The sequence below is a fragment of the Ranitomeya variabilis genome, chromosome 4 (assembly GCF_051348905.1).
Source record: "Ranitomeya variabilis isolate aRanVar5 chromosome 4, aRanVar5.hap1, whole genome shotgun sequence".
NCBI lineage: Eukaryota > Metazoa > Chordata > Amphibia > Anura > Dendrobatidae > Ranitomeya > Ranitomeya variabilis.
Genome location: NC_135235.1, coordinates 726455015 through 726476565, shown reverse-complemented (window position 1 = coordinate 726476565; position 21551 = coordinate 726455015). Strand labels below are relative to the sequence as shown.

Sequence of the window (21551 nt, the reverse complement as noted above, 5' to 3'; positions counted from 1 at the left end):
AAGTCCCGGCTTGTGATTGGTCAGGGCGGCCATGTTGCCGGGACGCGGACCAATCACAGCAAGCCGTGACGTAATTTCGTCACGGCTTGCTGTGATTGGTCCACGTCCCGGCAACATGGCGCCGTGACCAATCATAAGCCGGGACGTCACTGGAGGCTGGACACGCGCGATTTTTAAAATGCGCGCGTGTCCAGCCTCCCGTGACGTCACGGCTTGTGATTGGTTAATGGCGGCCATGTTGCCGGGACGCGGACCAATCACAGCAAGCCGTGACGTAATTTCGTCACGGCTTGCTGTGATTGGTCCGCGTCCCGGCAACATGGCGCCGTGACCAATCATAAGCCGGGACGTCACTGGAGGCTGGACACACGCGATTTTTAAAATGCGCGCGTGTCCAGCCTCCCGTGACGTCACGGCTTGTGATTGGTTAATGGCGGCCATGTTGCCGGGACGCGGACCAATCACAGCAAGCCGTGACGTAATTTCGTCACGGCTTGCTGTGATTGGTCCGCGTCCCGGCAACATGGCCGCCCTGACCAATCACAAGCCGGGACTTCACGTAACCAAGTAAACGCGCGAATTTTAAACAAACAACGCTGCCGGTTCCTTCGCTGAGGTCCAGGCTGCGTCGGAGAGGTGAGTATAGCAATATTTTTTATTTTAATTCTCTCTTTTACATTAATGTTGTTTCGATACCGATACCCGATACCACAAAAATATCGGATCTCGGTATCGGAATTCCGATACTTGCAGTATCGGAATGCTCAACACTAGTTTTGATGCCTTCAGTGTGAATGTACAATTTTCATAGTCATGAAAATACAGAAAAATCTTTAAATGAGAAGGTGTGTCCAAACTTTTGGTCTGTAGTGTATCTCTTTAGATTTTATATACACCTATACTGTGTGTATATATATATATCTATTCTATTGTAACCTGTCAGTGTGATTTTACTGTACACTGCACCTGAATTGTCGGCCTTTCAAAGGACACCGTTGCGTATTTCTCGCAAGTCACAATGATGGCCCGTGTGGTGCGAGTTTTTCTTGCACAAATAGACTTTCATTGGCGAGTCTCGGCTGATATACGGTGCAAATCACAGCATACTGCAATTTCACTCGCACATATACGGCCTTGAAAAAAAAGTGATGGGAGATTAACATTGGTTCGAGTGCTATGCGATTCTTTTCTCGCATAGCACTCGTCCGTATTCCTCTCTAGTGTGACTCTGGCCTTAAAGGGAAAATCATTAAAAATTTATATTTTTTAAAATTTGTAAAATTTCTGATTTTTTACAAAATAAAGCAAAACATATCAACTCAAGTTTACCATTATCATAAAGTCTAATATAACACGAAAAAAAAAATTAATCTCAAAATCAATGGGATGTTGAAGCATTCCAGAGTTATTACTATATAAAGTGACACTGGTCAGATTTTAAAAAATTGGCCCCGCCACAAAGGGGCTAAGAGCTTGTACATGTGAACATTGTTTCAAAGGTGGCTTACCTGTCTCAGGCAGGTTTCACACCAGCGTTCGGCAGCCTTCTTCCTCCATTAAGCCCCGCCCACTGCTGCGCCTCTTCCTTCAGCTCCGCCTACGTCTGCATGCATCCCCCAACTAACATTGGGTACGCAGGCATGCCTCATTTTGAAGATGCGCTGAACTGCGTCGAACGCAACATGTTGCATTTTATTGCAGTCGGCGCGTTAAAACAACGCATGCGGAGGCATCCGCTTGGCCTGCGTACCCAATATTAAAGATAAGGTATGCAGGACGCATGCAGACATAGACGGAACTGAATGAAGAGTTGTGGCAGTGAGCGGGGCTTAGGCTACTTTCACATTAGTCAGTCGGTACGGGCCGTCGGCCCGACGGACAGTGTGTTTTATGTAGAACAACGTGGGCAGCGGAGGCAGTTTTACAACGCATCCGTGGCCCATTGTGAGTTCCGGGGAGGAGGGGGCGGAGTTTCGGCCACGCATGCGCGGTCGAAAATGGCGGACTCGACGCACAAAAAAACGTTACATGGAACTTTTTTTGTGCCGACGGTCCGCCAAAACACGACGCATCTGTCGCACGACGGATGCGACGTGTGGCAATCCGTCCCAATGTGTTGCTAATGAAAGTCTATGGAGAAAAAACGCATCATGCAGGCAAATTTGCAGGATGCGTTTTTTCTCCAAAACGACGCATTGAGACGTACAGCAAGCGACGTTAGTGTGAAAGTAGCCTTAACGGAGGAAGAAGGCTGCCATCCGCAGCCCTGCCGAACGCTGGTGTGAAACCAGCATAAGGCTGGGTTCACATTGCGTTAATGGGTGATCGCTAACGGACAGCGTTGCACGGCGAAAATGTCGCAATTAACGCCGTGCAACGGGTCCGTTAGCGCACCCATTGACAGCAATGTTAATTTCGCCAGCAGCGCATCACTAGCGCGTGCCTTTTTCGGCTCGCGCTAGTGATGTGCCGTTCTTCTGTGACGCGCCTCGGACGCTGCTTGCAGCGTCCGCGGCGCGCCCGAGGTCCGTTCCCCACTCTCGCAGATCGGGGATCTGCGAGAACGGAAACGTTAACGCGACCCCCAAACGCGACCCCTAAAAATACATTGCGTTAGCGCAATCCGCTAGCGCTAAACGGATTGCCCTAACGCAATGTGAACCTAGCCTTAGGCTGTTATTATAGCACCTTCCATGTGTTACACAGATACATCATGGGCTTGTCCTGCCCTGCGTATGAAATGAAAGGCGAAAATACAATGTGGAGACTTCATCAGAGCAATGTTTTATTTACATTCAGAACTGGTTTAAGAGGAACAAATTACCATTTCCCACAGAAATCTCAGACTTTTACTTATAGAAATACTGGATAAATATCATTTTACCATTAGATATAGAAACATTTCTAATTTTATAAAACTGCATTTTTTTGCATTGAATAACTTTATGCCTTTGCTTGTTTCATTTTATGCATTTCTACAGTATTTTAAAACTGTAATATGCTGTTGGTGCATGCGGGCTGGACTGTCGGTTTGGTATGTGGCTCTGCCCCCCCCCCAGGCCTGCCTCCAATGTCTGAGGTTTCGGTGTCCCAGACCAGAGATCATAATACCGGCCTTGAATTGTGAAGGACACGGCAGCCGACCCTGAGAAACAGCCAAGGTGGGAAAGCCCCATCATGTCGAAGAGAGTCTGCTAGATCCAGGCCTAGCAGACCAGTGCTGGTGGGTTCATGGATGCCAGGAGGGGGTTGGCCTAAAGGAAGGTCTCGTCTTTTCCTGGCGGGTCGGAGAGTTGTCCCGTCGTTTTTTTGGACAGAACATTTCCAAAACAACCAAAATTGAACCGCATATCTCTTGGGAGGCAGACTTTAGTCCTCTGTTGCAGAAGCGAAGTACTCTTAAACTGATAGGTGCAGAGTAGGACACACTAGAAAGTTGGCGTGCATGATTATTCAGGGCACTGGCGGTGTGGACCGGCCACCAGAGAAGGCCTAGACCGAAGCCTGGATATTTTAAGAGCAGGGTCACAGGAGCCTCTGGAAAACATGGAGGCTGCATGAATAGGAAGGTTTCCCCAGGAGACGTCCATATTGCTCAGGGGCAAACTAGGACATACTTGTCCTGTCCTTTCCATTTTTTTTTTTATTTTATTTTTTTAAAGTAGCCCCCTCACTGCCTGGTAGGATATATGTGTCCTGAAGATCACACATCATTCTTCACAGACAGATTATGAAGATGGGCATGGAATAACCTGGACGCAGACCTTTCGGTGGCTGGCACATAACGGACTCGTCTTCCCTCCCTACTCTATCTGGCTCTGGGGGGGCGAGAGGGTAGGGGGATTCATGGCATGGACCGTCCTCTGGGGAACCACAAACACTCTTGATGTGTCAGGGCCTTGCCTCATAGACCACAGATGATACGGTAGTGACAATTCTAGGTGGGAGATTAGAGTGACAATTCCACTGTCGCCCTCAAAAGCCGTATCTGAAAAAAGAAAAAAGAAAAAGGAAAATCGTTAATAAAAAAAAAACCCAAAACCTAAGTCAGAAACTGGGCTGGGTGGTCCAGACCCATGTCTGCCTCCTACTGACATTAAGCTAAAAAGGATTAGCTTTGTGCCAGTTGGTGGTGTGGCCTCCTCTACAGGGAAATACCTAAATTTTTTTTTTGCATAGCATAAGCAGCATACACTCATTTTTTTTTGTGTACCCCACTGAAGCATTAGCCCCCCCCCCCCCCCCCATCAACCAGATGGCCACACAGCATAACCTCGCTCCCCCAGTCAGAAACCTCCACCTCACATTAACCAGTGGGCCACACAGCATAACCTCGCTCCCCCAGTCAGAAACCTCCACCTCACATTAACCAGCGGGCCACACAGCATAACCTCGCTCCCCCAGTCAGAAACCTCCACCTCACATTAACCAGCGGACCCCACAGGATAAATCCAAAGCCCACCAGACATTCCCTCCCCTCAAGCGTAAATCCAAATATGACGCCCCCTGCCCCAACCATAAATCCCATCAGACACCCCCTCCAATCGAACGCCACCCCAGCTTAAACTCTCATCGGACGTCCAACCCCCACAAACCCCCATCGGACGTTCAACCCCCACCGGACGCGGAACCCCCCACCCAGCAGAAACCCCCAGATGCAGACCCCCCACCCCGCACAAACCCCTATCAGACGTGGACCCCCCCACCCAGCACAAACCCCCATCGGACGTGGACCCCCCCACCCAGCACACACCCCCTTCGGACGTCCAACCCCCAGAAACCCCCATCGGACGTCCAACACCCATCGGACGTGGACCCCCCCACCCAGCACACACCCCCTTCGATGTCCACCCCCCACCCAGCTTAAACCCTCTTCAGCCCCCCCCAAACCCAACCCATAAGCAGGTCGCCCCCCAATAAAAGGGATCCCCCAGTAAGCAGCAGGTCACCCCCCAATAAAAGGGTTCCATCTGTAAGCAGCAGGTCATCCCCAAATCCCACCACGGGATCCCCCCAATAGCCAGCAGCAGGTCGCCTCCCCACATTCCACGACAAGCAGGTCGCCTCCCCACATTCAACGACAAGCAGGTCGCCTCCCCACATTCAACGACAAGCAGGTCGCCTCCCCACATTCAACGACAAGCAGGTCGCCTCCCCACATTCAACGACAAGCAGGTCGCCTCCCCACATTCAACGACAAGCAGGTCGCCTCCCCACATTCAACGACAAGCAGGTCGCCTCCCCACATTCAACGACAAGCAGGTCGCCTCCCCACATTCAACGACAAGCAGGTCGCCTCCCCACATTCAACGACAAGCAGGTCGCCTCCCCACATTCAACGACAAGCAGGTCGCCTCCCCACATTCAACGACAAGCAGGTCGCCTCCCCACATTCAACGACAAGCAGGTCGCCTCCCCACATTCCACGACAAGCAGGTCGCCTCCCCACATTCCACGACAAGCAGGTCGCCTCCCCACATTCCACGACAAGCAGGTCGCCTCCCCACATTCCACGACAAGCAGGTCGCCTCCCCACATTCAACGACAAGCAGGTCGCCTCCCCACATTCAACGACAAGCAGGTCGCCTCCCCACATTCAACGACAAGCATGTCGCCTCCCCACAAGCAGGTCGCCCTCAAATCTCACCACAGGGGTCCCCCAAATAGCCTGCAGCAGGTCACCCCTCACATGCAGGTCGCCTCCCCACATCCCACCACAAGCAGGTCACCCCCACATCCCACCACAGGGGTCCCCCAATAGCTTGCAGCAGGTCTCCTCCCACATCCACCACAAGGGTCCCCCCCAATAGACAGCAGGTCACGCCCTCCCAAAACCCGACCACAAGCATGTCGCCCTCAAACCCCACCACCAGGGTCTCCCCAATAGCCAGCAGCAGGTCGCCCCCACTAAAAGGGGTCCACCCCGTAAGCAGCAAGTCACCTCCAAACCCCACCACAGGGGTCCCCCTCAATAGCCAGCAGGTCACCCCCAAACCCCACCACAGGGGCCCATCAATAGCCATCAGCAGGTCACCCCTCCACAAGCAGGTCGCCCCCACTAAAAGGGGTCCCGCAACAAGCAGGCCGCCTCCCCAAACCCAACGATAAGCAGGTCACCCTCACTAAAAGGGGTCCCCCGCACGCAGGTCGCCCCCAAATCACACCACAGGGGTCCCACCATAGGGGTCACCCCAATAGCCAGCAGCAGGTCTCCCACCCCAAACAAGTCACCCCATAAGCAGCACGTCACCCCTAAATCCCACCACAGGGGTCCCCCCAATTGCCAGCAGCAGGTCCCCCCCCCACAAGCAGGTCCCCCCCCACTAAAATGGGTCACCCCCAATAGCATGCAGCAGGTCGCCCCCCCACAAGCAAATCAGGGGTCCCCCAATAGCCTGCAGCCCCCCTCACACAAGCAGGTCGCCTACCACAGAAGTCCACCACAACAGCCAGCAGCAGTCCCCCCCCCCACAAAATCCCACAATAGCCAGCAGCAGCATGGTACCCCCAAAATCCCACCACAGGGGTCCCCCACAATAGCCAGCAGCAGCGGAGCCTCCCAAAATCCCACCGCAGGGGTCCCCCACAATAGCCAGCAGCAGCGGAGCCCCCCAAAATCCCACCGCAGGGGTCCCCCACAATAGCCAGCAGCAGCGGAGCCCCCCAAAATCCCACCGCAGGGGTCCCCCACAATAGCCAGCAGCAGCGGAGCCCCCCAAAATCCCACCGCAGGGGTCCCCCACAATAGCCAGCAGTAGCGGAGCCCCCCAAAATCCCACCGCAGGGGTCCCCCACAATAGCCAGAAGCAGCGGAGCCCACGAAAATCCCACCGCAGGGGTCCCCCACAATAGCCAGCAGCAGCGGAGCCCCCCAAATCCCACCGCAGGGGTCCCCCACAATAGCCAGCAGCAGCGGAGCCCCCCAAAACCACAACGCAGCGGTCCCCCATAATAGCCAGCAGCAGCGGAGCCCCCCAAAATCCCACAGCAGGGGTCCCCCACAATAGCCAGCAGCAGCGGAGCCCCCCAAAATCCCACCGCAGTGGTCCCCCACAATAGCCAGCAGCAGCGGAGCCCCCCAAAATCCCACAGCAGGGGTCCCCCACAATAGCCAGCAGCAGCGGAGCCCCCCAAAATCCCACCGCAGGGGTCCCCCACAATAGCCAGCAGCAGCGGAGCCCCCCAAAACCACACCGCAGCGGTCCCCCATAATAGCCAGCAGCAGCGGAGCCCCCCAAAATCCCACCGCAGTGGTCCCCCACAATAGCCAGCAGCAGTGGAGCCCCCCAAAATCCCACAGCAGGGGTCCCCCACAATAGCCAGCAGCGGAGCCCCCCAAAATCCCACCGCAGGGGTCCCCCACAATAGCCAGCAGCAGCGGAGCCCCCCAAAACCACACCGCAGCGGTCCCCCATAATAGCCAGCAGCAGCGGAGCCCCCCAAAATCCCACAGCAGGGGTCCCCCACAATAGCCAGCAGCAGCGGAGCCCCCCAAAATCCCACAGCAGGGGTCCCCCACAATAGCCAGCAGCAGCGGAGCCCCCCAAAATCCCACCGCAGGGGTCCCCCACAATAGCCAGCAGCAGCGGAGCCCCCCAAAATCCCACCGCAGTGGTCCCCCACAATAGCCAGCAGCAGTGGAGCCCCCCCAAATCCCACCGCAGGGGTCCCCCACAATAGCCAGCAGCAGCGGAGCCCCCCAAAATCCCACAGCAGGGGTCCCCCACAATAGCCAGCAGCGGAGCCCCCCAAAATCCCACCACGGGTCACTCCCCACACAGACAAGTAGGTCGACCACCACAGGGCCTCCCCCCAATAGCGAATAGCGATCGGCAAGTAGCATTTTTCACCCTGAAACCACTGACCTCCATGGCGTCCACAAGCTGTCATGCTGCTGTCCTCTGCCGCCTTGGAGAACACGCCCCCTCCCGATAGGACACGCCCCTCCCGATAGGACACGCCCCCGGAAATGACGTCACACCTGGAAGGAGCCCATACACTCTAGCATTTACCGTGGTCTCCCCCAACTTCTGCTCTTCCTCCTTCTTTTCTTGCAGGGGCCGCAGTGGATTTCATCCTGGATCCATAGAGCCGAGTAGAGGAGCGATGTTCCTTCAGTCTGAGGGGAATTGATGGTGAGATTTGTCCAGCGGCCACTGTACCGAGTAAATCCCACCAGGACTGTAGCAGGTAAAGACCCCAATATCCACCGGTGTCCCTTCTAATGGGGGAAAGTACCAAAGAAAACCATCCTATCCGGAGAAATAAACCCCGTACATGGAGACATCGGCCTCAGATATCTCCGGTCTTGTTCTTACCGACAATCTCCTATAAAAGCCTCAAACTTCTGTGTGTGACTCAGAGCTGAGATCTAACGTGATAGAAGATTCCAGTGCGGGGAAGACGGGAAACCTCCATATAGAGGCCGGTGGGGATGGAGTCAGTGACCGACTCTGGACAGATCTGTTCCTAGAGCCGCAGTAGGAGATGGAGATGTCGTCCTCATCATGGAGTCGTTATTTCTCCTGTCACGTGTAATGAATATCTCCTGCAGTATTACTAATGCCGATTCCAGGGTCGGGAAATGAGGCGAGAATTAGCGTTATGGAAGATGAGTCTATGAGGAACGTATTCAGCTGCCGACTCCGAGGGAGAAACTGCTTGTTGTCTGTGGCCGAAATATATAGGATTTATTAGTAGATGGAAAGAAGAAAACTAAATACTGTAAAATAATAAATCTCCTCATATGTTTCCCTTATTATCTCCAGTAATTGTATTATTACACAGGATTCTTATGATGTTACATCGGCTCATCTTCTTCTCATTCAGGTCTCTACAATATTGGATCCTCTCAGTGAAGATCTTCTATAGAAGAGAATTTCCTGATTTACCCATTACAGATGGATATGGACAGAGACAAGATGGCGGAGAGGATATTACACCTCACCCTAGAGATCCTCTTCCGGCTTACTGGAGAGGTGAGAGATTCTGATGACGTCACATTACATCATTCTTATCTATGGGAATAACAGATGGACAGAACTGGAGAGGTGAAGACTCTGGAAATGTCTGTAGTGAGATTTATTAATGTGTCTCTCCATAACCAGGATTACACAGTAGTGAAGAAGACCTCTAGTGAGCGCTGTCAGGACCCTGTGTCTGAGGGATGGGGAAGACCCCTGAGCCCAATCACGGGGCCTCAACCTCACCCCCTGATATATGAGGACATCAATGACCAGAAGATCCTAGAACTCACCTACAAGATGATTGAGCTGCTGACTGGAGAGGTGACACTGCTGGGAATGCTGGGACATTATACAGTAACGCTATGAAGGGATCAGGGGATGACGGTATCATTGTATGTGTCAGGTTCCTATAAGGTGTCAGGATGTCGCCATCTATTTCTCCATGGAGGAGTGGGAGTATTTAGAAGGACACAGAGATCTGTACAAGGACGTCATGATGGAGGTTCCCCAGCCCCTCACATCACCAGGTAATAGACAGGACTAAATACACACGGCCTATAATTATCTGTATGTAAAGAATGAATTCAGTCCCTGTATGTGTTTCCTCCAGATCTATCCAGTAAGAGGACAACACCAGAGAGATGTCCCCGTCCTCTTCTTCCAGAGGACTGCAAGCAAGAAGATCCCAATGTTCCTCAGGATCATAAGGTAGATGGAGAGAAGGTGTCATGAGATCTCCCTTAGGCCGATTTCACACTTCCGTTTATTTCCGATCCCGGAAAAAACAATACCGGAGATATCAGTGTCCGTGTCTGTAATACTTGCGGCACACGTGTGGCAACCGTGTACCACCTCAGTATCACACAGACGGCCATCGGGGAAGATGCGCTACTGTAAGCACTGTTTCCTCGGTGGCAGGTGCTGAAGACGGCTCTCATCGTTCTCCCCTGGTCTGCCGGCGATCGTCAGGAGCAGAAGAGAATGATGAGTTATATTAAAGTCTGAACGATGACAGCAGGTGGGGGCTTTTGGGACTCTTACTCCCATCATCCGACACATCCAATAGAGATAGAGATAAAAATACGATAGAGAATAGGGGGGAACCCACACCAGGTTTTCATTCATTTATTTCGATATATTGCAGGCAGCAGGTGATGAATAACCCTGATCATCCGCTCCTGCTGTCACTGTTCCTGACCTCCGGCAGAGCAGGGGAGAATGATGAGAGCCGTCTTCAGCACCTGCCGCCGGTAAACAGCGCTTACTGTAGCTCTTCTTCTCTGATGTGTGTCGCACGGAGGACATCAATGTGTGTTCTCCATGTGCACGTGTGCAGTACGTTTTGCCGTCCGTGCTGACGGTAAAAAACGGACATGACTACGTGCGGGGCACACGGTCCATGAAAACACACTGACGTGCACAGACCCATTCATTTGAATGGGTGTACATGTGTACGTGTCTCCGGTACGTGTGAAAACTGTCACCTCACATACCGGAGACATGAACGTGTGAAAGAGGTTTTATGATGTTGTGGTAGTTCACTTACGTGGTGGCACACTGAGGTAGGAAAAATGGGAACAACGTCTCTTTAAATCATCGTTGATGTATTGTAAGGCAGCATAAACCAACTTGTGGGGAAAACAAACTCCGCCTTCTTGGCCAAAACAGGAACGAAACGATAAAAGAAAACAAAATGCTGCAGCACAGTCCGTATGTTGTGGGTGGCCCCCCGCTCTGGAGCAGGACAGGTTCAGTCTGTACTCGACGAGCCACAAAGCCTCTGGAGTCCTCTCTCCAGGCTAGCTGAGCCCAGACTGCCTGTAGAGCTCGGTTATTTCACCCCAACCCTGTAACTTCCCCATCATGTGATTGATCACATGATCACAACCTCATGCAGGTCCTGGCAGGTCTGCCAGGGGAGATAAAGTGGACCTTCTCCCACCCGCTCTGTGAAGGTCCACATAAAACCAGCCCTGTTTATGCAACTTAACCCTCACAACACGTAGTGTGCTGGAGAAAAATGCTCTGGTTTCACATCACTGACGCCGTTAAGCGCAGTGACACATATCTCTCCTCTATCACCTTACCAGTGACTGTCACAATGTGTAGACGGATGTGAAGGTCTTGTGTTCAGTGTTGCTTTATCCACCAGTATTATATGTTTTATACTTGTGTAATGAGAATGGTGGAGATGGCAGGATTAGAGCTGATCATAGATGTGACTTCTCCATCTGTCTGTGACCTTTACAATATTTGTTTCAGGGTGAAGATCTGACCCATATTAATACTACAGAGACATATGTGAGGGGTGATGAGCGGTGTAAAGAGGAGACTCCTACATCTGACTACCCAGGTGAGTAGTGACCACTAACTGCAGAGAAGTCACAGATTCTTCTCAGTCTCCGGCTGTGGCTGCTTTATCGGTGGTGTAGTCCGGCCGTATCACAATCGTGTGATCACCATTTTGCCTCTAGACCACAACATTCTCCTCCACCCAAAACTGTCCAAGTGGCTTTGGGCATTGAAAGCCCTTTTCTATACAACTTACAACCTGGAGGATCCAACTACCCCCTGAGATTAGAAGACTCTGACCGTTACCTGCCCAGATCCGTAAACTACAAAGGCAAATGTCAGCGTACGTAGAATGTGCTGACAAGTTAGAAAAATATTATGATGAGAAAACGGAGGGTAATGATGCTGTTGGCTTCCAAAATCCCTGATGTGGGAAGAAGGAAAAAATCAGGGCTTTGAAAAGTGCTGCCAAGTGCTGAGCCATAAAGTTGGGTATCAAAACAAATGAACGTTAAAAAAAAACAACAAACTTTTCATTTTAATATTCTACCCATTTCCGCTGTGAACCAGCTCCTTCCTCAGGCTTATACAAATGATACATTGTGGATGTTTTATATCCTCCAGAACGGCGTCACTGATCCAATTGCTTAATTCATTAATTAAACCGCGCCTATGCTGCAGTTTTTTGTATAGAAACCTTTCTTCGTATACAAAACTATACAAATAGATGTAAAATACATATTGGATGCACAATAAAATCCATATAAAGAAAAATATACGTACATGGAAAATCCTCCGGTTTAAGTGTGGATAGTTTAAAACTCCAATAGGATTCTCTAGTCACAAGTCTTTGGGACCTATTAGACACATGTTCTGATATTTGTTCTAATATATTGAGTCTTAAACTGGTGGGATCTCGTTTATATTCTAAAACAAAATGCCTAAACAGACAGATTACACCTTTCCTAATATTCTGTCTCTGGCTGGTCATCCTATTATGGATCACTTGGGTCATTTTTAGATCCCTGATATTGGATGAATCTCCCTTCTCCCCCTTCTGTGCTGCTGAATGTGCTCATATGGTCCCTACAAGACCAGGTCCAGTCTTTCTGGCCAAACCTCACTTTTATGATTGACAACAGTAAATGTGCAGTGAGGCCAAGTGTGATTTTCTGGACAATAACAGCAGAGTTTCCTTTTATCCTGATTTTACAATTTCTTATAAAACCGACTAACTTCAGACAGGATTGTGATAAACTACATAATAATTAGTGCACCTGCGCCATGATGTATCTCTAAGTTGTACGTGGCTGATGGCTGTAATATACAGTGGGTACGGAAAGTAGCGTAGAGAAAGTATTAGCGCCCCCATTTCAGGAGAGATTACTGCACAATCTGAATTCCTTAGGATTGAAAACATAATGTAATTTATGACATGGAGTGAATCCATGAAACCAGGGCTAGAGCCATGCCAACACATCTCCTGCAGGCGTGAATAAATGTACAGTGGGTACAGAAAGGCCCGACTGGTGGAGGGCTGCAGTGATAGTTGACTTTGTGGAACTTTCTCCCATCTCCCTACTGCATCTGTGGAGCTCAGCCACACTGATCTTGGGGTTCTTCTTTACCTCTCTCACCAAGGCTCTTCTCCCACTACTGCACAATTTGGCAGACGGCCAGGTCTAGGAAGATTTGCGATGGTGCAAACTTCTTCCATTTAAAGATTATGGAGGCCACTGTGCTCTTAGGAACCTTGAGTACTGCAGAAATTCTGTTGTAACCTTGGCCAGATCTGTGCCTTGCCACAATTCTGTCTCTGAGCTCCTTGGCCAGTTCCTTTGACCTCATGATTCTCATTTGGTCTGACATGCACTGTGAGCTATGAGCTCTTATATAGACAGGTGTGTGCCTTTCCCAATCAATTCCTATCAGTTTAACCCCTTACTGACATCGGGCGTAATAGTACGCCTATGTCAGACTTCCTCCCTTTGATGTGGGCTCCGGTGGTGAGCCCACATCTTTCATCATGTTTTGAACAGCTGACATGTGCCCGCAGTAGCCACGGGTGGAATCAAGATCCACCCACGGCTATTAACCAGTTAAATACCGCTGTCAAACTCTGAAGCGGCATTTAAATTTCGCTTCTGGCAATCGCAAAGGAAATACGCATACTGGGGACAACTCGTCAGGTGAGGTGATCGCGGGTCACCAGTGTGTTGGCATGACAATCTGAGGTCTCCTGGAAACCTCTATGGTTATCAGTGACAGCTTCCTGTGAGCGACACCCAGTGGTCGGCGCTCATAGCAAGTGAGTAAATCAGCTACATAGAGATGACCTGAACATCGCCTCTATGTAGCAGAGCCGATCGGGTTGTGGCAGCTTCTAGTCTCCTATGGAGACTATTGAAGCATGCCAAAAGTAAAACAAAAAAAGTTTTTAAAAATATAAAAATAAAAAATATAAAAATTCAAATCAGCCCCCTTTCGCCCATTCAAAATAAAACAATAAACCTAAAATCAAACATACACATATTTGGTGCCGCTGCGTTCAGAATCGCCTGATCTATAAAAAAAAGGATTAATCTGATTGCTAAACGACATAGCGAGAAAAAAAGTAAAAACGCCAGAATTATGTTTTTTTTGGTCGCCGCGACATTGCATTAAAATGCAATAATGGGCGATCAAAAGATCGTATCTGCACCAACATGGTATCATTAAAAACATCAGCTCGGCGCGCAAAAAATAAGCCCTCACCCAACCCGAGATCACAAAAAATGAGACACTACGGGTATCGGAAAATGGCGCAAGTTTTATTTTTTAACTTTTTTGTTTGTTTTTTTTTCAAAACATAGATAAAAAAGAACCTAGACATGTTTGGTGTCTATGAACTCGTAATGACCTGGAGAATCATAATGGCCGGTCAGTTTAGTGAACATAGTAAAAAAGCCAAACAAATAACAAGTGTGAGATTGCATTTTTATTTTTTAAATTTCACCGCACTTGGAATTTTTTCCCGTTTTCTAGTACACAACATGGTAAAATCAATGGTGTCATTCAAAAGTACAACTCGTCCCTCAAAAACAAGTCCTCACATGGCCATATTGATGGAAAAATAAAAAAGTTATGTCTGTGAGAAGAAGGGGAGTGAACAACGAAAAAGCAAAACTGAAAAAGGCTTCGGGGGTTAATTAAACACAGCTGGCCTCCAATGAAGGCGTAGAACCATCTCAAGGAGGATCACAAGGAAATGGACAGCATGGGACTTATATATGAGTGTCTGAGCAAAGGGTCTGAATACTTATGACCATGTGATACTTCAGTTTTTCTTTTATATTAAATTTGCAAAAATTTCTACATTTCTGTTTTGTTTTCAGTCAAGATGGGATGCAGAGTGTACATTAAGGAGAAAAATGAACTTTTTTGAATTTACCAAATGACTGCAATGAAACAAAGAGTGAAAAATTGAAAGGGGTCTGAATACTTTCTGTACCCACTGTACATTTATTCACGCCTGCAGGAGATGTGTTGGCATGGCTCGAGCCCTGGTTTCATGGATTCACTCCACGTCATAAATTCCATTATGTTTTCAATCCTAAATACCGTATATACTCGAGTATAAGCCGAGAATTTCAGCCCATTTTTTTTAGGCTGAAATTGCCCCTCTCAGCTTATACTCAAGTCATTCCCAGGGTTGGCAGGTGAGGTGGAGTGGCAGCTGTCTAAGCATACTGACCTGCTCCTAGCACCGTGTCCCTGGTCGCCCCGGCTCCGGCAGCTTCTTCTTGTAGTGAGCGGTTACATGGTACTGCTCATTACAGTAATGAATATGGACCCGACTCCACTCCCATAGGGGTGGAGCCGCATATTCATTACTGTAATGAGCGGTACCATGTGACCGCTCACTACAGGAAGAAGCTGCCGGCGTCAGGGAAGCAGGAACCGCGCCAGGAGCAGGTGAGTATAAGCAGTGCGCGATATTCACCTGATCCCCCGTTCCACCGTCGCCAGCTGCCGCTACGTTCCCCGTCCACTGCACTGATGCTCCGGTCAGAGGGCGCGGTGACGCTATTAGTGTGCGCCGCCCTCTGCCTGAGCAGTCAGTGCAGTGGACGGGGAACGTAGCGGCGGCTGGCAGCGGTGGAACGTGGAGCAGGTGAATATAGGAAGTGACGGGGGCCAGAGCGATGAGAGGTGAGTATGTGATTTTTTTAATTGCAACAACAGCATATGGGGCAAATGACTTTATGGAGCATCTTATGGGGCCATAATCAGCATTGGTGCAGCATTATATGGGGTGTATTTTGTATGGAGCATCTTATGGGGCCCATCATGAACTGTATGGAGCATTATATGGGGCTCCTGATTCAATATGGATATTCAAAAACACTTAACCCACTGATGTCTCAATTAATTTTACTTTTATTGGTATCTATTTTTGTTTTTGACATTTACCGGTAGCTGCTGCATTTTCCACCCTAGGCTTATACTCGAGTCATTAAGTTTTCCCAGTTTTTGTATATACGTTAATTCGGATTGTGCAGTAATCTCTCCTGAAATGGGGGCGCTAATACTTTCTCTACTCTTCTGGTCAGGACTCATAGTAGCTCCAGTAGTCCACCATAAATGAGTGCAACTCGGGTTTAGTGTTGGAGTTCTCCCCTCATACATATGTTGTTGTTGAGGATGTAACTTTTCATTCTGCATGATAGTTTGATTGTGGTGGGATCGGCCTGCCTCACTTATCTGAGCCTGTAACTCCCTGGTAGTGTTTAGAAAAAGGTTTCAGTTACCAAATACCTGAGATCTAAATTTAAGATCCCTCAGCTCTGCACTATTATAAAAAGTTCTCTTTAAATGTCTAATATTTCTTCTTGACATTTATCTGTCAGAAAATATTGGTCCTTACGATAGTTTATATTGCTTAGAGCCACCGAGTCCCATACTCCAATTACTCCAGAGAAGTTTCACCATTATTCATTTTTTCTCCTGAGGATGATTGTTCAGCTTGATCATTTCAGTAGATGTGTAATTGTCTATAGTCACAGTTTTGCCCATTACCCTTTAACTTCTTTAACCCCTCTACATGGATTTGGACTTACACAGAGACCCCTAGGCTTGGGGCACAGTGTTACCTACTGTTCTGTGGAGTAAGATGGGAAGAAGAATAGACAGATAACCGTGTCAGAACCAAGAGGCCAGAGAAAATAATAACTCGGGAGACATAAGAGTAGTCAGTAAACAGGCCGGGGTCACAACAGGAAACAAATACACAAGCCGGGAGCTGATCACAGAGGACTGAACTAGAGGAGATCAAGGCTGTATCTGGCAGATTCCGGCAATATGCTTCAATCTGTAGTAAGGTGTGGTGCTTTCGAGGTCCAACTCTGATTGTCCAAGGTGTTAGCAATCTCAGACAGACATATTGCATGTGCTTTGGCATTGTCCCAGATTGTCCTCCTATTGGATTGTAGGGTTGAACTGTATTGTAGTGGTGTATGGGTACGTTATTCCTAGGGATCCATTGATATGTATATTAGGGTATGTGTAGGAAATATTAACTGACAATACGACTAAAATTGTAATTGCAAGATTATCGTTTGCTGCAAGGAAACTGATTGCAAAATATTGGGTTAGGGAGGAGCCTCCGTCCAGACGTGAATTCATTGCTCAAACGAACCACATAACTGAGCTTGAGAAAAACATTTACACCAGGAGGGACAAGCTGGATTTCTTCCATAAATTATGACATCCGTGGTTGGATAGGATTAATTAATGTTATACCAGTATATAGTATTATAGAGTACAACTTATGGTAAACTGGAACTCTGTTTGATATTGTCAACTATGGATGAATTATTGTTTGCTCCTGATATCGTCTCTATCGGGGGGTTAATTTACTGTAAAACAAAATGAGTATGAACATGTGATCTGTTGTAAATCTTGTTATCGTTAATATAAATGTATCTGATTAAAAAAGGTGTGGTGCTTTCCAATTGGCTAAAACAGGGAGCAGATTACTGCAGCTCATTACACACACACCCATACTGCCAGACTGGATGGTACTACAGATACCAGGCACTCTAATCTTAGTGGCTGAGAAGAGCCTGCACCGCCAAGAGCTTCTGGTTCGAACCCCACCTCTGTTACCAGCATCGCCTGCAGAATTAGTAAGCCGCGTCTGGTGTCCGAAGCAGACATTGCAGGAGCAGATCGCAGAGGAGATGGGGCACACCATTTGCAGAATCCCTAATATGACAAAATTGCAGAAAACCAGATCTGATGAAATCCCTATAAAGTGACTCCATTTTGTAAATTATAACCCTCAATAAATTAATCTATAGAAATAGTGACTATTTTGACTGCACTGCAGTTTCCACGCGCAGTGGATGTTGGAAAGTGAAAATTGCAAATATCCCAAGTTATTACCCAACACATAGTGCCCAGATTGTGCTCCAGGAGATACATATGCCGTAAAATAAGTGGTTTCTTCTCACTATAGTAATGCCAAAATCATGGATGCTTAATGTGGTTTTGAGCACAGTCTAGTAAACTGTAAACTGTCATTGTCTTGGTGAATAATTCAATAATTTTGCATAACTTGCCATTTTTACAGACTGTTTAAGTAGAAATGTTCAAAAATATAGAATTCAAGGATATTTTATTCTAAAATAATAATTGGTTTTATTCTTGGCAGATAACCGTACCAGGAGATCAGCAGGACAGCTGACATCTTCAATGTTTAAATCAGATAATCTTGAGATCCCACAGGATACAATTGAAGTGAATGCCATTACTCCAAATATACCATCATCCCTTCACAGCAAAGATCTGTCATCTGATCATTTGGAACAGGTCCTGTCTTCTGATTCATTACCTAGTACTAATGAAAATCAAAGTCACAAAATAAGCATTAAAAATCGAACTACTCCTAAAGCAATGAAGACATTTTCATTTTCAGAATATGGAAATAGTTTTCCCCTAGAAAAGTCATTTCTCAAGCAACAAAAACTTCACAAAGCAGACAATAGATTTTCTTGTTCCAAGTGTGGGAGATGTTTTAACCAGAAATCAGATTTTGTCAGACACCAGAGAATTCACACAGGGAAGAAGCCATTTTCATGTTCAGAATGTGGGAAATGTTTTACCAGGAAAGCGAATCTTGTTATCCACCAGAAAACCCACACAGGGGAAAAGCCTTTTTCCTGTTCAGAATGTGGGAAATGTTTTAACCACAAACAAAATCTTGTTAACCACCAGAAAACCCACACAGGGGAGAAGCCTTTTTCCTGTTCAGAATGTGGGAAGTGTTTTATTCAAAAAGCGCATCTTGTTATCCACCAAAGAACTCACACAGGAGAGAAGCCTTTTTCCTGTTCAGAATGTGGGAAATGTTTTCTAGATAAATCAGGTCTTATCAAACATCTTAGATCTCACACAGGGGAGAAGCCATTTTCCTGTTCAGAATGTGGGAAATGTTTTCTACATAAATCATTTCTTATCAGACATCATAGTTCTCACACAGGGGAGAAGCCTTTTTCATGTTCAGAATGTGGGAAATGTTTTAACAGGAAAGCGAGTCTTGATAGCCACCAGAAAACCCACACAGGGGAGAAGCCTTTTTCATGTTCAGAATGTGGGAAATGTTTTAACAGGAAAGCGAATCTTGATAGCCACCAGAAAACCCACACAGGGGAGAAGCCTTTTTCCTGTTCAGAATGTGGGAAATGTTTTAACAGGAAAGCAAATCTTGATAGCCACCAGAAAACCCACACAGGGGAGAAGCCTTTTTCCTGTTCAGAATGTAGGAAATGTTTTCTAGATAAATCAGGTCTTATCAAACATCTTAGATCTCACTCAGGGGAGAAGCCTTTTTCCTGTCCCGAATGTGGGAAATGTTTTCGAGATAAATCAGTTCTTATCAGACATCATAGATCTCACACAGGGGAGAAGCCTTTTTCATTTTCAGAATGTGGGAAATGTTTTGTGAAGAAACAGTCTCTTTCTAGCCACCAAAGAATTCACACAGGGGAGAAGCTTTTTTTAAGTTCTTAATTGTTTTTCATAGTCACATACAAGTGCTTCTAACTAAATTAGAATATTATCAAAAAGTTAATTTATTTCAGTTCTTCAATCCAAAAAATTAAACTCTTAGATCACTCTGTAATGACTCTAATGTATCTCAAGCGTTTATTTCTGTTGATGACTATATCCTACAGCCAATGAAAACCCAAAAGTCATTATGTCAGTAAATTAGAATAAAAACACCTGCAGTGGCTTCCTAAAAGTTCAAAAAAGGTCCCTTAGTCTGTTTCAGTAAGCTCCACAATCATGAGGAAGACTGCTGACTGGACAGATGTCTAGAAGGCAGTCATTGACACACTCCAGAAGGAGGGTAAGCCACTGTAAAATATTAGTATTTCAATAATAAAAAATATAGATTACTTAACATATGCAGGTTCTAACTAGCAAATAGATACTCAGTATATTGAGGGACTGAGTTATTCTGAGGATTTTGGCCGATACATCTGTTCTCTGTTTGTCAGAACTATGGGGCTTTTGTCAGAACTGTCAATATGTGGCTATTTGGAGATAGTAAATGGTTCTTAAAGGTCACAGGCTATATGCTTAAGCATTTCAAAATGAGGTAATGTACAAATAACTAATATGCATATTCTGCAAGTTACTAGTGTTCTTCTAATATGGTAGAGGCTAAGAACATAGAGGCAGATCATCTTATGTTGTTATGAGACAGGAAAAATAGAAACCAATGTAGTCTATGGGTCAAAATAGTACAGAAGACGACCTAACTCTTGTTCAGGAGATCTCTCATACTTTACCAATCTCCAACCCGGACCACATCAACTTCAAGACCATATGTAAGAACCACTGAATGCTTGTTTTCTCTTTTATAATCTAATACTTATTTTTGGGTGCTATGAACTTACTTTTCTTCATTTTTGTAATCACTTTTTGAATAAACATTAAACAAGATTTGTTTTATCCACATAATTCAATATTGCGTTCCTTTCTATCCTCAGCGTGCTCTTACTTTAAAAAAAAAAAAGTAAGAAAGTGTTATTTTTTCTAACATTTTGGGGAGCCCAGCCAAATCTGATTTTTGTGCTATTTTGGGTGGATTCCTTTTGATTGCACACAGGGGGAGGAGAGCTCTGCTAAACACCTGTTGTTCAAGGTGCAGGAATTCCACTATTTCACGTCACAAGGATCAGACAGAGCCTACAGAGGAGTGAAGATTTGTGTCTCCAACCATAAAGAGCTGCAAGTGTCCCATACAGGCGGAGGTCTGAGCAGTCAGTAAAGGTACGGAGGACCATCCATTGACGGTTGGATCAATCCACTAGAGGAACAGACATTCCATAGGTGAGAAAATGGATTTTATTCATGATTATTCTAAGAAAAGTAATATAGAGTTTGTTTGTTCATAGCCATACAGATTCACAATTATGGTCCAGTTTGTATAGCCAATGTGAAGCAGAGAATCTTAGGATTGATCAGAGGTTTTTCTCAGTAAAACAAGTTACAGAGAAATCTTCAATATGTCATGCACATGGTCCGAGTGTACAATAATTTAGTCTTTGAGAAAACTGAAACACAAATACATAAAGCATGTACCATCACACAAGACATTGGTCATACTGACACCCAAGGTAACACACAAGAGTCTGACGGGAATTACTTCGATAGTCCAAATTGTTTGATATTGTCAGAACATAATGAACAATTGGAAGATCAAATTGATGCTCGAATAGAATTATTGTCCAAATTGCACCAAGATATAAAGAAGGCTTCTGTTGTTACACGATCAAACAAACAGGAAGACAATGCCGCCGCAAAATTTGTACCAGACACACAAAATCCAGATGTTTCAGTAGAAGATTTACAGGCAGATGAACGACAACGGAAAAAATTCCATGACAGAGCAGCACAAATTAATCTGAAAATACACGATCAGTTAATGAAAATTGTAAAAGACATTCCAAACTTCAATGACAAGATGGATGCCTTCAATCTTAATGATGACCAAAAAAATAAGATATTCAAAGTATACCCTCACATATAGGAAAAAGGTTACAGACCACACCCAGATTAAATGATAATGAATTGACACATAGCACAAAAGAAGACAGACTTAGACAATTAATATTGTTTACAATCGGTGAAGCCACTCCTACAATTGATGTTCTGGAAAATGTACGAACTAATATTAATGATGACCCATTTGCATTTTTGGTAAAATTTGAACAGGCCTTTAGGATGGTGATGGATCTTAGG

General features: G+C 46.6%; 1 protein-coding gene and 1 long non-coding RNA gene across 2 annotated transcripts; one reads left to right on the top strand and one right to left on the bottom strand.

The window, feature by feature from the left end:
• Positions 1 to 2772: 2772 nt before the first annotated feature.
• On the bottom strand, positions 2773 to 7971 carry LOC143766701 (uncharacterized). The gene is made up of 2 exons (XR_013213618.1): positions 7866 to 7971; positions 2773 to 3988 (listed from the first exon to the last, which is right to left on the bottom strand). It is a non-coding gene; the product is annotated as an uncharacterized LOC143766701 (long non-coding RNA).
• A 3-nt stretch (positions 7972 to 7974) lies between these two features.
• On the top strand, positions 7975 to 20267 carry LOC143766691 (uncharacterized). The gene is made up of 6 exons (XM_077254549.1): positions 7975 to 8978; positions 9108 to 9287; positions 9370 to 9493; positions 9577 to 9674; positions 11229 to 11319; positions 17953 to 20267. The coding sequence occupies exons 1-6, from the start codon at positions 8901 to 8903 to the stop codon at positions 19308 to 19310; spliced, it is 1929 nt and encodes a 642-aa protein (XP_077110664.1). The 5' UTR covers positions 7975 to 8900; the 3' UTR covers positions 19311 to 20267.
• The last annotated feature ends 1284 nt before the right edge of the window (positions 20268 to 21551 follow it).

Bases quoted from the DNA above. Each gene is read 5' to 3' on its own strand.
- LOC143766691 (XM_077254549.1), top strand. From the start codon at position 8,901: ATGGATATGGACAGAGACAAGATGGCGGAGAGGATATTACACCTCACC. The intron at 9,288-9,369 runs GTGACACTGCTG...TGTATGTGTCAG, and splicing joins TTGAGCTGCTGACTGGAGAG to GTTCCTATAAGGTGTCAGGA. The intron at 11,320-17,952 runs GTGAGTAGTGAC...TATTCTTGGCAG, and splicing joins TCCTACATCTGACTACCCAG to ATAACCGTACCAGGAGATCA.